The 18,273-nt window shown below is 36.8% G+C and overlaps 1 protein-coding gene across 1 annotated transcript in view; it reads right to left on the reverse strand.

The window, feature by feature from the left end:
• Positions 1-15,160: 15,160 nt before the first annotated feature.
• Positions 15,161-18,273, reverse strand: part of LOC111882123 (protein NRT1/ PTR FAMILY 2.10) — a 4,653-nt gene continuing 1,540 nt past the window's right edge. The window contains exons 2-3 of the mRNA XM_023878487.3: positions 17,455-17,672; positions 15,161-16,826 (exon numbers count right to left, since the gene is read on the reverse strand). Coding sequence (XP_023734255.1) covers positions 15,375-16,826; positions 17,455-17,672 — 1,670 coding nt within the window. The 3' untranslated portion in view covers positions 15,161-15,374. The remainder of the gene's footprint in view (positions 16,827-17,454; positions 17,673-18,273) is intronic.

Below are 18,273 nucleotides of genomic sequence, written 5' to 3' on the forward strand. Positions count from 1 at the left end.
CATTTTCAACATTGCTAATAATAGAAATATATAAACATCAATTTTCCATAAATACCATTGCAAGGAAACATAAAGTAAATAAAACCAATTTTATTAATACTGTGTGGAAAACTTGTCCTTACAACGCAAATACATATGAAAACTACGTTTCTAAATATTCCTAAGCAATCTATCATAACTCTTAAGCAACAGCTCAAAAATATGATCATTGAACCATGCGACCGAAATCCACTTCTTCATGATCAGACTCAACTTACTTTTCCTTTTAAGCTTCCTTTTTTCTTTTAGATTTTGCAAAACATCAAAATGTAACTTTACATCATGTAATAAGAATCTATAAATAGGAACTTAATAGAGTTAGCTGGTGAATGTACCTAAAGTAGAGCCATATAATTTGACTTTACCATCTCTTAGATCTCTCAGGTAGTCAGGGCAGCTTCACTTACAATTACCCTTCAATTGGTAGTAGAAACAATTCGACTCTTTAGGAGTGATGTGTGGAACTATCTCAGAGTTAGCCTTTCTCTTACGGTCAAACTTTTCGACCTTGGCTAATTTCTCTCCCGTAGGAGAAGAAATCATTTCTGGACTATGAACGTTGTTATTACCTATATCCATGGAAATTTAGGAAGTAGATCTTCCAATCAATTTTTCTTTACTGGTACGCCAAATCATTGCTGATTCAACAACAATTTGCAAATACGTCAGATCGATAAGGGTCACGTCGTAGTCTGTCATATAGTAGACGTTAACGAACTAAACAGATGACTCAAGAAGTGATTGAAGAACCAAGTCAACAGCCAACTTCCTCGGGAAAGTGACACCCAACATTCCTACTCTATCAATGTGCAACTTCATGTACAGAACATGTGCACACACAGGACTTCCATCTTGATGCTTGCATGACAGTAGAGCTTGAGTGACATTGAACTTTTCAAGTCGACGAAAACGTGGGTCAGGGAGAATCACTGGAGGAGGTGGAGGAAGAGAAGAATTATTTCCAGCTCCACCAATGCACGAAGAAGGGATTGATCTTTCACCTTGATCGACACGTGGAAGATCATCTTCAAGAGTAGAACCTTTTCCAAAGGATTGAGGAAGACCATAGTTATCAAAACTAGACATCTACAAAAGGGAGAAATTCAATTTAGTTGATACAATCCTTAATACAACACCCAAATAAAATATTAAGGCTAGTACCCATTCACAATTCGGAAGAGGGATGCCGTAATCTAATTGTAAATTATTTGAAGGTAGGTAAATGGCGATTTACTAATTCCACCATGAAAACAAAATTTTAACGAATTAGGTTTTAGATGAAACTCCTAGATCTTTTAAGATTCATTGAACTTTTCAATGACATGTTTAATCTTGATTTTCCCTTCAAGTTTGTGACAGGGATACCGAGGATCACTAAGAAGGTGTGAATAACCATGCAAATTGTCTTGGTACTCTGGATGCCATTTATCATCTAATCAATGTGTCGGTTAACTACATATGCTCCATTGATCAACTATAATTTACGAGCTACCCATTTCCATCCTTAATTAGTCCCATATTAGTGTGAGGGTTAACCACACACGCTCCATTAACTACCAATAAGGTACAATGTGCAATTTCAGGGGTTAGCATCAAATTCACATTTTCCTAAAGTAACTAAGATTGAGAATTTATAAAAGGTTTAGTTACTTTATATATTCATTATATTTATTAATGAGGGTTAACCACACACTCTCCATTAACGACCAATAAGGTGCAATCTGCAATTTCATGGGTTAGCATCAAATTCACATTTTCCTAAAGTAACTAAGATTGAGAATTTATAAAAGGTTTAGTTACTTTGTATATTAATTATATTTATTAATTAGAGTTTAATGTCCTATCCTACCCGTTCGGCTAACGACCCTCGACGAGTTAAGAGTGCGGTGGGCAAGAGTGGATACCCAATGACGGTCATTTTACATGCCACTTCCTTAAACACCCCTTATAGACCAGCTTCGTGAATGAGGCTTACAAACGGTAAGATTGACATTTATATATATATATATATATATATATATATATATATATATATATATATATATATATATATATATATATATATATATATTTAAACTTTTAATCTTATATAGTATAATGGTGTATTTTAAACTTTTAAAATACTAAGTGGTTTAATCCTTTAATAAATTAAACTTTTAATTTAGTTAAACTTAAACCATATATGGATTCATCAATTCTCTTCTAATTAAACATTTAATTAATCTTATTAATAAAATCCATGAGGGTGTATTTTAACCATTTAAATTTCTAAAATCAAAACTTTTAATTCCAAATTTAAACTATAAAACCAAAAGGGTGTATGTTTGAAACTTTTCATAATACTAGGTTAAAATAAAACAAATAACATTATCTTTATCCAAAAATAATTTATCTTATCCAAATTTAACCAAATCCTTTAATTTTGATCAGGATATCATGTTACCATTCAGAAAAATCAAATGAGTTATGGTAATTATCCAATTCAAATTCTGATATGAAAATCAAAATTTTAGGGGACATGCGAGTCAAATCATCGAGTTGCCAAGTGAACTCGTCGAGTTCATGCAACTTGTCGAGTTTGATACTCAACTAGTCGAGTTTATTGATCAGACAACAATTTTCGACTTTCTTGTTCTTTGGACAATTCACTATTGCATCAATTCAATTAAAAACCATCTTAGGCTCTGATACCACTTATGGGTTATGAGCATATCTACATTCCTATGTGATCATGCAACCCTAATTGCTTTGGATCTAAGTTTTTCTCTATTGAACATACAAATATGAACACCAAAGAAATAACCCAAGATCTGACATATACAATTCAAAATTCATATATATATATATATATATATATATATATATATATATATAATATTAAGGTTTGATCATTACCTCACTTGTTATGTAGCAATAACAAGAACCATCTTGACTATTGAAAGTTTAGTACCCCAAGTGTTGCACCTCTAATGGAGTCACAAACACCCAATACAACAAGGATGTGTAGGAGAGATGAGGAAATCGGCTAGGGTTCTCTTAGAAAGGCATAGTACGAAATTCCTTAGGATAAGAGGGTTTATGTAGTTGTGGTTGATAGGGTTTTCAGGTGGAAACCCTAATTTCCTTACTTTGGCCTTAAGCAGTCCATGGACCTCCACAATAAAAGCCTTGGACGAATTCTATAGGGCCTCCTATAGATTTCGTGCAGTTCTCCCATTGGAGTGCATCAGCCCAACTTTTCAACTATCAATGATCTGCAAAACTAGTCCCTCCATATTTAGTCAGTTCCTTTAATCCAAAAGTTAATTTCTGATCAATTACTAATTAATAATATAATTTCCAAATAATATGTTAATATTAAAATATATTAATAAAATCATTATGAGTACCAATTTATTATTCATATAATAAATCCAACTATCTCTCTCCACTAGTCATCATGTCAAGTTGGGTGAGTGAAGGCAACCCAAAAGGACCACGCTACAAATCAAATCAAGTACATACCAAATATAGTTACTGGCTTAGACACCTAATCCAACACTTTCGGTGTTGGTGCATTATTGGAACTTGAGAGACTCACAAACCAACTGGTTTGGATAAAGTGAGTTGTTAAGGGTTGTTGGGAGTATTAGTCACGCATCAAAAAGTCTCTTGCAGAGTGTTTGCATTATAAATCTCGTTTCTTCGCAAGCTGTTATTAGGGGTTTGGTTACAAAAGTTGGGTATCTGTTATGGAGTCTCGAGTCATGAAGTCCATTATGAATGTCTCGAGTGATATGCCAGGTAGGGGTACACCTGAGGTGATAAGGGTTGGATGCAATGTGAAATTTTTTGGATTTATCATCTTTTCACACAGGAGCAGTGGTTAGTAATGGCGTGTTAGGGAGTCAAGGGTTTATTTAAGGTTTTTGGTATATCTGATGAATTTGAAATTGGTTGAAATTCGCGATCAATGTGTTTCAAGTACTTCATTCCACATGTTTGGTGGTGTTCTTAGTCAAAGAAAAGGGGTGGGTTCAACGAATGAATGAATATAAGTTCTGGAATATGGGTGTCGAAGTTTAGATCTAATGGGTTCCCGGTCTCGGGAAGCATATTGATAGGGTTGATTCGGTGGTTGTACTTTTGAGAGTCCTTGGCTCTGTTGTTCTCACTCAAATTTTATCTTATAGCAAGGAAGTTTTGGAATATGCTGGTGTTGTACGTGCTTCTCTAAAACGGTTATATAGAAGAGACCTACATTGGGAGTCGCCTTGTTTTGAATATAGGTTTCAACAACACTTCGTAGTCAGGGGTTCTGTTTTCCAGTTAGTACTCACTATGATTGTGCACTTACGTGCGGGATTAGCATGACGACGATTGGCCGAGGAGATTTAGAGCCGATCAAATATGCAGGTTTTCAGCTAGGGGCTCCATCGTGAAGTGGATACGAGAGATGATTTCGAGGACGAAATCTAATTTAAGTGGGGGAGAATTGTAACATCCTGTTTCCTGCTATTTCTGAGATATGGACCAGGATTCGGTAGTGTAAGGTTTTAGGCCTTAAGGAGTCAAACTTTAGTCCTTTTGGAAGGAGGTAATGATAGTTAAGAGATTTTACCCTTGAATTGTGTTTTAAGCCAAAGGGTAGAAAGGGAAAACTCATAGGTTTGGTTCTTGCAAGAAATATGGATTGTTTTTTTGAGAATTTTATAGTCCAAGATATTTAGATGATGTTTTAAATCTCTTCAACAGCTTTCCATAGATATAAAGAACGTTGAAAACGAAGTTGGAACAAAGAAGTTACGACTGTTTGAAGTTAGGGCGATTTTTGGGTTAGCGGCATACACAAGGCATACGGGGAGTATGTTGGGCGTACCAGGAGTGTGCAGGGCGTATGCGATTAGTTCCCAAACCCAGTTTTCGTGGTTTGAGCCCTATTTAAGCTCCTTAACTTCCCCAAATCCCATTCCATTCTCAGCCTCCACCTCTCTAACACCCTCTCTTGGAACCCTAACCTTAGATTGACCCTTGTAAGCAAAATTAAGGTATTTTTAAGTGCTTTGGAGTGTTCTTGGTGCACCTTGGAGAAGAAGGAACTCATTGAAGAAGTGTTGGCTGCATTGGAGCTTATAGATACAAACTTTTTACACCTTGATCTTTCTTCTAGAGGTATAAAGTTTGAATCTTGATGATGAAATTGTTAGATCTAGCTACTTTTGGGTAATATGAGGTTTTGGTCACTTTAAGTGAAAAAAGTTAATATCTGGAAAGCTTGTAACCTTGTTATGGATAAAATTGGAAACTTTATCCATTTAAACATCATTTTGATTCAAATATAAAGGTTGGAGACTTGGACTTAATGGATTAAGTTGAAAAAGATGCACTGTTGGGTCCCTTTGAGACTTAAATACTAGATCTTGTTTGTTGGTACCATTATTGTAACACCATGTTCCAAATTGTTTGCTATTTCAGGGTGGTGATCAACGAATTGGTATTAGCAGACCTAGCACCCATGAGGAATTGATTTTTGGACTCATTTTGAGGTGGATGATGTAATTTACACGATCCGGGTGTTCGGTTTGTGTTTTGGAGCCAAAGGATATTTTGGTAATATGCCAGCTTGGGCTTTTATGGAAATTGGATTTTTATTCGGAAAATTGTAAGGCAAGTTTGAGCTATTAAAGCAAAGAGCTTCTCGTTAGCTTTTCATTGATATAAGGATCATCGAAATTGGATTAATAATGAGAAAGTTATGGCCTTTGGAGTATATTAGGGTTTAAGGGAAACCCTAGTATGTGGGGTGTACCTAGGGAGTAAGCAAGGCATACTGGTGCAATGGTCAGTACACGAGGCGTACACTGGTGTACACGCAGCGTACTAGTAGGGTCTGATTATGGATGCGAGACCTTGTACGCTGGGCGTATGAGGAGTTAGTGGAGACCCTTATTTAAGGTGTTGTACCCTATATAAGCAGTTTAAGTCATTAGGGTTAGCCTCTTTACCATCCCTCTAAGTCTCCTAAACCCTAGAAATCATCCCTTCGCCCCCAATTGTTGTGTTTTTGAGCTCATTGTGTGCATCTTGATGTGTTTTGGTTCATATTCAAGAAAAAAGGAGTTTGGTGCAAGGTTGTGGATCATGAAAGAACTTGTCGATCCTGATTCTCTACTTCATTTCCAACTTGTTTGAGGTAAAAAGCTATGACCTTTCTCATTAATTAGAAGTTTAGATCTAGTTTGTATGAGTTGTTGACCCTTTTTGGTCCCATGAATGAAATCTAGTGGTTTGATACCACTCCAGGAGCTATGAGTTGCCACTCTTGGTGTTTCTAGGGATCAAGGTCAATAAAGTTGGCACCTTTAGGGTTTAGAATCATCCATGCATGACATTATGTCCATTTAGCGAAAGCAAAGTGCTATATCTTGAAGTTGGGTCATTTTTGGGCATGCAAAGTCACCAAGTCAGTACTTTATCGTTCTAGACGCTTATTAGGATTCAGATATGTGGTTTGGACTTCTGGACTTAAGCATTAAGTGCTTAAGGATGATTTTTGCTTAATGGATGAGTACGCAGCGCGTACAAGTCTGTACGCACGGCGTACAAGCCATATAGTGTGTACGCTTAGCGTACAACTAAGTAGGCCCTGCATACTTAATCAGATGGGTCTTTTCATTTTGGGCTTCGAATTTGGGCTTGGGTGTTTGAGTTCTTATTATGCCATCTGAGTGAAAGTGTTTTGGACTAGGAAAAATTGTTGGGCTTTAGGATAAGGCCTATGTAGGGGTTTGGTCCCAATTTGAAAAATTAAGCCATAAATGGGTCTTGGATGATTAATTGGTTTTGGGCCTTTTGGATTGTGAGTTTGGGCCTTAGTCTTTGACCAAACTAGGTGAGGTGTAAAATGGTATGTTTACCCCGAGTATGGATTTTTGGATATGGGTTGGAACCCAAATGTTAACTGGGTGTTATTTTGTATTGATAGCTCGGGGATTTGTCGGAACAGCAGCCAGGGATTTTCAATGAGATTCAACAGTCGAGGTGAATTTCCTCACTGGGTTTCGTGGGTCTAAGGAACCAATGCCGACCCTTTTTGTTTATGTTAGGATGTTATGAGTTTGTGTGACCCTTGCATGTGTCATGTGCTACTATGTATACTAGACATGGCTCGATGTTGGGCGAGGCCCGATGACTAAAACGTATGCTATTGTTTTATAATCATTGCATTTGTTAGCATGATTATGAAATATATATTTTATGAGTATAGTGGGCAGGGCTCAATGTCAGGCGGGGCTTAAGAATAACAGATATGTATACCAAACTGGGCACGATGCCGGGCGGGGCCCGATTTAGGGAGTGGGCCAAATATGCGATTTATTATGTATGGTATGGGGTAGTTTAGGGAACCCACTAAGCTTTGTGCTTACAGTTTTCATTTAATGTTTCAGGTACTTTTGGTTCCAAGGGGAAGAGCTCGGGATGACTACATCGCAGACACCATATAGTTCCGCTTTTGTGATTGTATTGATGATGTTTTTAGAGTACTGTTTTATTTAAATTAAAAATGAAAATTTTGGGTGATATTTTTGGAATGTTACAAGTTAGTATTAAAGCCTTAGTTTGAGGTATTTGGGCACACTCTCGGGTGATATGAACTCAAACAGAGGATTTGGTAAAGCTTTTCAAAAATGAAAGAAAATGTTTTATAAAAAGGGTTTTAATAAAAGAAAAAGGGTTTGGTACATGCGATCGACCGAGCTCAAGTAAGTTTCTCCCAAAATACCCATACATGTTATCGGCTATGACTTGATTTATGAATCTGTGAATCGCATGCTAGTTAGGGTTGATGATATGCTCAGTTTTTGCATGGTATAATCCTAGGAGAGATGCATTTGTATGTCTGTTGTTTGAGCATGTAGACTTGCATGCTAGTTCTTATCAGTCAATAGTAGATTGGCCTAATATGTGATGCCTTGTAGCTTAGGAAGCATGGGATGCTAGATTGGGTATAATTTGTATGAATAAGGAAATTAGTAGCAGGAGTAGGAGTTCCTAGTATGATTTGTTGTATGTGGGACTGGATGGTCGTGGTTATTTTATGGATTGGGATGTTACTGCACGAATGCTGCTTGCTTTGTGCTTTGTGGAACTCATAAGTGATGTGAGTTAGCTATTAAGTGAATATTTCAAGTCACATGTGGCAAAGGTTGGATAATCTCAGAGTGACAGATTTGAACCTATTGCGCAGCTCTCGTTTGAGTCTAACTGTTGTAGGGATGAGTTTGTTACTTGAATGATTATCTAAGCTTTGTTGTATGTGATTATGTTCATGAGGTAGCTAACGGGCATATTGGGGAGTTCTTCAGCAGCTGATGGCAGGATGAGGTCGGAAACCTAGGAAAGCCTAGGAAGTGCTTCAGTGGGTTTCATCACGCTATGTAGCGAGTATTTGGGTATCAGTTTGAGAATGTGACTTAGAGGATTTGGGATCATTCCTGAGGAAAGTATAGATGAGTGTGGAAGGTAGTAATGGGCCCGTACTACTGAAAGCATAGGATCCATACTCGAATCGAGGAAAGTTTCAGAGAATCTAGGAAACCTATGGGATGAGGATTCTTGTGTATGTCCTGATCATTGCATGTTTTTTTTTTCTCATTTCAGTGTGATGTTGAGCACACTGAAAGGGGGTTCAAGTTCTGGTTCTGGCTCAGGTGCAGGTACCGAGCCAATTGATGAGCACATGCGAGAGTTCATCCCATCGGAGATTACCCATGGTATTCTGGAATGGACTCCTGTGATCTTTGGTTTAGTCAAGGATGGGATTTTAGAGCTATTGGATGGTCTTCTCATGGCCTTTCGGGCCAAGATCTTAACAGGTCAGTTGGGAGCTCTTCTGAAGCCCAAAGCTCGTGCATCCCCAGGATCCTTTAAGAAGGAGGATCCTGTTGTTAGCTATTTTCCTTTGGGATCGGAGAAGGGTTATGCACCATGTCTTAAGGAGAGTCAACCACATGATTTGATTACAGCAGAGGTTTCTCGAGCCCTACGCGAGGAGTTACCTGGCATCCTTGGGCGTGTCACTAATATATCAGTCGCCAGGTTTGAGGGTCGGACCTTGGCTGTTCAAGCGGTTGATAGGATGGTCGGGGTAACCTGGGGGCAAGAGATTGGTTCGGATAGGCAGCTTGGGAAGAAGATGTAGACTCATGTTCTAGCTCGACTATCTGAGCAGTTGGATGTTGCCGTAGCTAGTGTTAGCGACCCGAGGGGTCGTGGTGGTTGCACAAAGGATGAAGAGGCACATGAGGATGTGCGAAGCAGATCTAAGTACGACAGGTGTGGATGGAAGGGCCATCTCTACCAAGAATGCACATTGGAGGTAGACCTGTGACATCGTTGTCATCATCTTGGTCATATTAGGGAAAATTGCCCCCGCTTGGTGGTTGGGGCACCTCAGGTTCCATCACAGGCACTTCGGCAGGTATGTTATATTTTGCTTGGGGCACCTCAGGTTCCATCGCATGTATGTTATATTATCATAATTTATATTGCTTGAGGATTTTGTTTCGGTTTGGGTAAGCATTATCTCTGGTTTGTTTCTCTGTAATTGTCTGGGTTATATTTGATGGGTTTTGAGCACTCTAACACCCTTATGGTGCACATGCAACCCTAGATGCTTTGGATCTATGTTTTCTCTAATTATACATGCAAATTGATTTTCCAAAGCATTCATCCTAACTAGCATACATTTGAACAAAATTGAGAGTTAGATAACTTACCTCTTAATAAGACTTGTAGTTCTTGGCCTCCAAAAGCTTTAGCACCTCAAATGTGATGCCTCTAATGTGTCACAAACACCAAGTGCAAAAGGAGGCTTGAGAGAATAAGTTACTTAGCTGAAAATCAATACACACTCTCCAAGAATGTTGTAGCAACCGATTTTGGCTCTAGGGGGTCTATTTATAGTGTGGCAAGTGCTAGCGTTACATCTATGTAAACCCTAATGCACCATGACTCTTCATCTTACTTAGGCTCCATGGGTTAACCTCCATGGACTATCCATGTTGGCTTAGCCCACCAAAATAACCATGGATCATTGGCCCACACTATAAGAATCATTGATTTACCAATTCAGTACCCGTATATTTAATTAGTCTCTTTTGATCACTAAATTAATTCCAAATTAATTCTTGATCAATACTAATTAAATAATATGATTTCATATTAATATAGTATACTTGTAATATATTAACAAATCAAAAATAACCTTATTCTCAAAAGTCCATCCTATCAATTTACATTAATGAAGGCAACCCAAAAGGACCATGCTACTCTTGGGTCAAGTACATACCAATTATAGTTATGGGCTTAGACACCTAATCCAACAGTCTCCCACTTGGAGAAGTCTAATAACTATAACTATAAGGACGACTTAAAACCGACTAAAAATTGTGGCTCTTAAAAGCCGTTGTCGAACTCTGACCTAGTTAGTGACGCGTCCTTTAGATAAGGGATCATATAATCCTCTGTTCTTCAAGATATCAGCCCGAAACATACATTGAACAATGTCATACTTGTTGTCCAACAATTTTTTCTCAATTTCCGATTTGTTTGACAAAGAACATAATTGAACACATCAATTTAGTCTCAACCGGGCCCGACGCATAAGTCAAATCAAAATCATCGAGGGGCCCAAGATATATCTTTTAATCTTCCAAGAATTAAAAGGAACGGATAAACTTTTACATTATATGCTTGTACTAACTATTCATCAAATCATACACAACAGTGCGTTTTATAACATCAAGTTACTAATGCATTTTTGCACTATCAATGTACAACCAATTCATAGTCAACAACTCACATATCTTGGTTTGAACACTTATATGATATTTTCGTCTCACGATCACGCGTGATAAATTCAATGAAGTGATTCAAGTGAGCGTGTGTTTAATCCAATACTCAGACCTTATGAGCACTCATGAATGTTGTAGCAAATTTTTGCTATGTCTAAAACACTCCAGACAATCTAGAAGCCAAATTCATGACAGTCTTGACTCAATACCTACTTCCAAAGTATGATCGACTGTGGATAGTTTGAATAATATAATTATTCTGGAAGTCAAAACATGCAAAATGAAACAATAGTAAACAATTCACACAAGATAGTAACTTTACTCATAAATAAAAAACACATTTTATTTAATCATCAAATGTTAATTACATTTTATCTATTACAAGTTTCGAAATAGCTATCTAATCATTAAAACTAATATCATCCTTCAGCCCAATGCGCCTCGCATGCTGCAAATGCTTAATCCTACTCAATCCCTTCGTGAGGGAATCTGCTGGGTTCTCATCTGATGATATCCTCTTTACCAAAAGCAGTCCTTCTTCCACTCGATTTCTTATGAAGTGATATTTCCTGTCGATGTGCCTGGATCCGCCATGATCCCTTGGTTCCTTGGTTAAGGCAACCGCACCCTGATTGTCATGGAAAATCTCCATAGGCTCCTTTATATTTGGTACAACTCCAAGGTCTCCAATGAAGTTCTTCAGCCATATCGCCTCCTTCGATGCTTCGCTTGCTGCTATGTACTCTGATTCGCACGTTGAATCACCTGTAGTCTCCTGTTTGGTACTTTTCCAAGTTATCGCTCCTCCATTCAGGGTAAAACGCAGCCCGACTAAGAGCGGAAATTATCTTTGTCAATCTGAAAGCTGGCGTCACTATACCCTGTGACTCTTAAGTCATCACTCCCACCAAGAGTAAGGACCCAATCCTTAGTCCTGCATAGGTACTTAACAATATTCTTTACCGCAGTCTAGTGAGATTTACCAGGATTCCCTTGATATCTACTGACCATGCTCAAAGCAAAGGCCGCATCAGGGCGGGTATAAGTCATAGCATACATGATCGAGCCAACTACAGAAGCATATGGTACTCGACTAATCTCAGCTATCTCAGCCTCTGTACTCGGACTCTGAGTCTTACTCAGTTTGGTATTGCCTTGGATGGGTAAGTCACCTTTCTTGGAATTCTCCATGCTAAATCATTTCAACACCTTGTCCAAGTAGGTACTTTGACTAAGTCCAATTAGTCTTTTAATCCTGTTTCTCAATATCCTTATCCCTAGGATGTAAGCAGCTTCTCCAAGGTCCTTCATAGCGAAACACTTCCCAAGCCATGACTTAACCTCCTGCAAGGTTGGAAGGTCATTTCCTATGAGTGGTATGTCATCCACATACAACAACAGAAAGCTAACTACACTCCCACTAGCCTTGACATACACACATGACTCATCCTTGCTTCTCGAAAATCCAAACTCTTTGACTTTCTCATCGAAAAAAAAATTCCATCTGCGAGATGCTTGTTTCTATCCATAAATGTATTTCTCAAGCTTACACACTCTATTAGGGTAGTTTGCAATGACAAAACCCTCTGGCTGACTCATGTAAACATCTTCAGCCAACTTCCCATTAAGGAAAGCGGTTTTGACATCCATTTTCCATATTTCATTGTCATGAAATGCAGTTATGGCTAACATAACCTTAATAGATTTAATCTTCGCTACTGGTGAGAAGGTCTCATCATAGTCAACTCCATGAGTTTTAGTAAAGTCCTTCGCAACCAGTCGTGCCTGATCTGTGTTTACTTTCCCATCCATGTTGGTCTTCTTCTTGAAGATCCATTTGCACCCAATTGTCTTACGACCCGGTACATTGTCAACCAAGTTCCAAACTTGATTGTCATACATGGACTGAATCTCGCTGTCAAAAGTCTGGGATGACACTTTACCAAGATACGCCTTGGCTCTAAAAGACAACTGAACACCCATATCATCTAAATTACGTCACCCACACCCAAATAGGAACAATTCGGGACAAGGTATTACATTCAGAGCAATCCATACATAAGCCGTGGGCCCCGAGGACAAGCCAGAATTATGTTGTGGGATTGGGAGCAATCCATATATGAGTTGAGGGCCTAATTGGCATGCTAAACTCATATTGTGGGCTCGGGGAGCAATCCATATATGAGCTGAGGGCCCGATTGGCATGCTAAACTCATAATGTGGGCTCAACATATGCTGTTATATGTATGTGTGTTGGTACCTTGAAGGAGCTCAATAAACTTTGGTTTACAATTTTATATTATTGTTTCTAGTACATCTGATGATCGTAAGAAAGCAAAGGCATGATCGTGCACATCCTTCTGTTTTATGTCACTAGGTCTCTGGAAAAACTCTTATTTGGAAATAATGCTTTTGAAACAATTACTTTTTGTAAACAATATTGATTAATGGTTGATTTAGAAAATTTTAAATTTTCTTGGATTTTTGGTGTGTTACAAGAGATCTAAAGAACTAAAGAGCAAGACATAAACTTTACACTTACAATAGTCCATAAATGAAGTAACTTTGATGGATCTAAACTTGCAACAACATTCCTTGCAACCCAAAGAACATTCTTGATCTTTAAGCTTCATCAAAACATAAGCAAAAACATCCAAAATAGGAGAGATGAGAGAGGAGGATCTCAAATATTGAAGATGGAGGCTAGGGTTTCTCCTAAGGAGTTCTAGATGTGATGGAGGCTAAGAAAATACCCTAAAACATGAACCATTTCCTTTAAATACGTTGAAAACACTAAAATTCATGGGATTGGGCTGCCCCAGTTGCCACCTTTTGCCAATTTGATATGCCACCTCGTGACCGCTCCCACCCTGTGGCAATTGGCTTGCCACCTCCTGGCTGTGGGTTTTCACCAAAATTCATTCAAACTTCAAATAGTCATAAATTCTTTGTTTCAACTCCGTTTTTGGAAATCTTTATATCCACACGAAGGTATTGACAAGCCTCACAATTCTATCCAATTGGTTTTGACTAAAATCATACATAACCAAATTCCTTAATTCACGCAAGAGGTGCGAAACATCACTTTTCCCAATTCTCCCTTTGGTTCCAAAACACGAATCAAGGGCTTAGATCTTATAATCAATATTATCAATATTCAATAGGGTCTAAGCTTTATTTCCTTAAAGCCCAAGGCCTTTACATGATCGAACTATGGTCCACAATCCCGAAATAGAAACATCCTGAAATTGGATGTCACACTCATGCCCGTCTTCATGATTAATTTTGATCTTATTTCATTTTTCGATCAAAAATAGAGTGAATCGTGGGCATCTATCTGTGATTTTTAGAGTTTAGACTTTTGAAGAATATAGGAAAGGAGATTAGTTAGTATTTGGGTTCTTCTAACCGGTCTTGGCCTATTATCTATATGGTAATAGTTGTGTTGATTGAAGTAAGATTTCCCACCTTATAAGTTAACAAAATTCTCGGGAGAAATCTTGGTGAAGACTTCAGTTCATATCTAGATAGATATTGGTAGTCCTTATTTTAATTCGCTATAAGAATTTTTTGGATGTCTCACATTTGTAGCAAAATTATTCTTTTGGAGAATCATTTTATGAACATATGAAAGAATTTGAATTTTGAATATATTTTGAGAAAGAAAATTGATTAGTATTGTGATGTGGTACTGATTATTGGTCTTCCGATCGATTTTTTGGCCTTACTAGTTGATCTTAATTGTGAAAGAATATGTTACTGAAGTGATATGAAATTGAGTTTTGGTCTTCTTATCAAAATTTTAACTTTACTATTTGATTTAGATCTTCTATCTGGTTGGATTTATTCAGTTTCTAAAGTTTCCAGATCCACATTATTTGATGTTCAGACTCTACACAAAGAACTTCGTTTATTCTTTGAAGATTTTTGGTGTATTATGATTTGAGAACAAGATATTTCTCGGCACCAAACTTGCCAGTTGGACGTTCAAACTTATATCACCGTTTATTACCCTCATCATTTCGGAACATTTAGGGAAGATTGTTGGATCAAGAAATACTTTTCCCCAAATAATGGAATCAATTCTCTTTCTCCAAATTAATTCTCTTTCTCTACATTTTCAAAATCTCTATACGCGGCTTAGTTGTCTAGTTCTATAAATATGGTTAAAGTCTTTTAAGTGAACACATATGATGATTGTGGTCCAATAAGTTGTTTAAGTAGTTTCCTTTTATTTGGGCTTATTCAGGCTGTTTAGAGATATTAAAAGATTGACAAAACCAAAAGAACCCCACAATATTTTTTTCCATAAACACAAATTATACAATTTGAGTATGCTAGTTTAAAGTCCAAACTAAACCAGAATTCCAATAATGAACAATCATTAAACTACTATTTCATCGTAAATCCCTTTGAACCCACACTAGGATCGTATCAACTGGATGCCAACATTTACATCTATGGGTATCTATGGGTACAACAGTCATTTCAACCATATGTTTACGCGATATGTTTCTGGGCAGGCATTTCTTCTAATGGCACATCATCGGCTTCATCTCCGGCTCCTTTGTATTTATACCATTTTGCTACTATCAAAAAATATATAAAGTTCAACACCTCCAAACCCATGCATAAATAATAAAAATAATCTAACTTCGCTTCGTTAAGGTCTTCAGCTAACCAATTTCTCGACCCACCTTCCCGAGTCGTCTTATGAACCACAGTTATCAAGAAACTGCTCAAGTAACTCGACATGGCAAACCCACAAAACAAAAACGAACCTGCGAAACTTCTCATGTTTTCAGGAAACTGTTTGTAGAAAAACTCAACCAATCCGATTACCGCAAACGCTTCGGAGAGCCCAGCTATTGATAACTGAAATATTAACCAGTAACCCGGCATTGATGAAATCGCACCTTTTCCCTTTTCATACCCAACTGTTGGCATTGAATGTGCCTCATCTCTTCTTTTCGTTTCTACCAAACCTGCAACAAGCATCGTTATAATGGCGATACCTGCTCCGACTCCTATTCTTTGGAGAAGAGAAATCCCTTGTCGTTTGTGTGTTATTCTCCGGAGACATGGAACTACTATTTGGTCGTAGATTGGGATCCATATAGTGAGAGCAAGCATTTGGAAGACGGTGTATGAAGCTGCCGGTACCTGAAATGAACTTGGCCTGAGTCGCCGGTCGGATTGTAAGGCTTGAAAGACTGTGTACGTTTGCATTTGGTTAATTGAAACATTGTAGATTATGCAAGATATCCAAATCGGAACAGTTTTGATCACACATTTCACTTCTTCTATTTGTTGTATACTACAAAGCGTCCACCGGTTTCCGGAAGACCCATCGGAGTTAACTATATCTTCCGAAGTCATGATCGCTGCTTTATTTAGAAACTTGAGCTGTTTGCTGTAAGGAAGTTTTGAGTTGATGGATTTGGAAGAAACGTGATTGAACAGTGAAGTTGCAGGTTCATCGGGAAACGCTAGATCCCGCTTCTTCACGGTGGCGACGAGGACTTGACATATGCTTGTTAACGGGCTGCCGTCCGGCAACACTTTGACGTATATATTCGTGCCGATAAAAAACACAGCACATGACAAGAACATAAGGAACGTTGGAATGGCTAATCCGATTGCCCAGTTAATATCTGCTTGAACGTAGACGATAACTGTCAATGATACCATCATGGCGAAAGTGAAGGTGAAGTAGTACCAGTTGAAGAAACTGGCGATTCCCCGTTGGCCGGATTCTGTGTTTGGATTGAATTGGTCGGCGCCGAAGGCTAAGTTACATGGCCGGATTCCGCTTGCCCCGATGATCAGAAACAAGAAACCGGTCAACAAGAAAGCCATTTGCCAGGGCGTTGCTCCGACGCATGGAGCTTCTACACAATGAGGAGGATGAAGCTTTGTGACTGCTGCGGTTAACGTCAGCACAAGCATTCCCTGGGTTAAGATAGTTAAATTTAATAAAATCCTAACTTTGAATTTTAAATAAAACATAAAAATATATTAATTAAATATATTGTAATTTAAAGAACAATTAAGAGATGATAAACCATAACTTAAGTCGATTTGTACTTTAGGAAATATATTTTTGTATCAATATCTAAGTGCCATACACTATATACACTATAAGCTTATTGGACACGATATATGACATGATTAACTTTTTAAAGCTTTCTTAATTTTGTCACATCACATTTCTATCAATTAAAAAAATTTGACAAACAAACTCAAATTATTAATCTTTTAAATATTGTTTTCAGAAATTAATAAATTTCTTTTGTATTATCTAAACTACTTGTGTATTTTTAATTTAAGGTCCATATAATACTTTTAAAATTTGGTATTAATTGATATTAATAGTAAATAAAAATGATTAATTAGAATTTTATTATAATGTTTGTTAATCATTGATATAGGCATCATTTCGATCATTTTGACAATTATTTTGTGATACTATAAACTTTTTAAACAATTATATTCAAATCGGTTTTAAATTGTTTTCATACAATCTTCTTGTGTTTAAGAAAATTATAATTAAGATTTAGAGGAATATATATATATGTACCAGGAAAGATGATACTGATGCGAATCCCAAGACCTTGTATCGACCGAAATAAGTGTCAGAGAGAAAAGCTCCGATAAGAGTACCAAAGTTGCAAGTACCATTAAATACGTAGATAAGATTAGTAGCTGTTATCGACTTCATATTAAATACTGTCGTTAAATATACAAGTAGATTTGTCGATGTCCCGATGGTTCCTAGCTTCTCAAACGTCTCGTTTCCTACAAATCATATGAAATTATAATACACAATAATAGATGAATAACTTGATTGATATGGTATGATGTGATAACAAAATATAGAGTTCATATAGAAAAAAATTGTTTAGAAAAATAACCAATTTTATTTTATTTTTTTTCATCAAGCTTCTAATTTATAATAGTAGATTTTATTTATGCATTTTTTAAAAATAAAAAATTTGTAGTGTTTATTATATTTTATGTATAATCCAATTAATGAAAATAAAATTTGTGTATAACTTTAAACAAGTTATCATTAAATATATATAGTAAAATTACTATATATATATATATATATATATATATATATATATATATATATATATATATAATAGTTGTGAAGCTCGCATATTATACGGGTTGATTAAAACATAATGTTAAATACGAAAGAGTAAACTGGAAGTTTATTTTGTATTTGAAATTTGAAATAAATGAAAATTATGAGAATTTTTTTTTAAATAAAACAAGCAAAAAATAAATTAATTAACATTATGTGTTTAGTTGTCAGATTTGTATACTAAACGTGTTAATTATAACAAAATGTTAAATAAGAACGTTTAAATTGAATTTATTAGAATTTGAA

The sequence above is a fragment of the Lactuca sativa genome, chromosome 4 (assembly GCF_002870075.4).
Source record: "Lactuca sativa cultivar Salinas chromosome 4, Lsat_Salinas_v11, whole genome shotgun sequence".
NCBI classification, from domain to species: domain Eukaryota; kingdom Viridiplantae; phylum Streptophyta; class Magnoliopsida; order Asterales; family Asteraceae; genus Lactuca; species Lactuca sativa.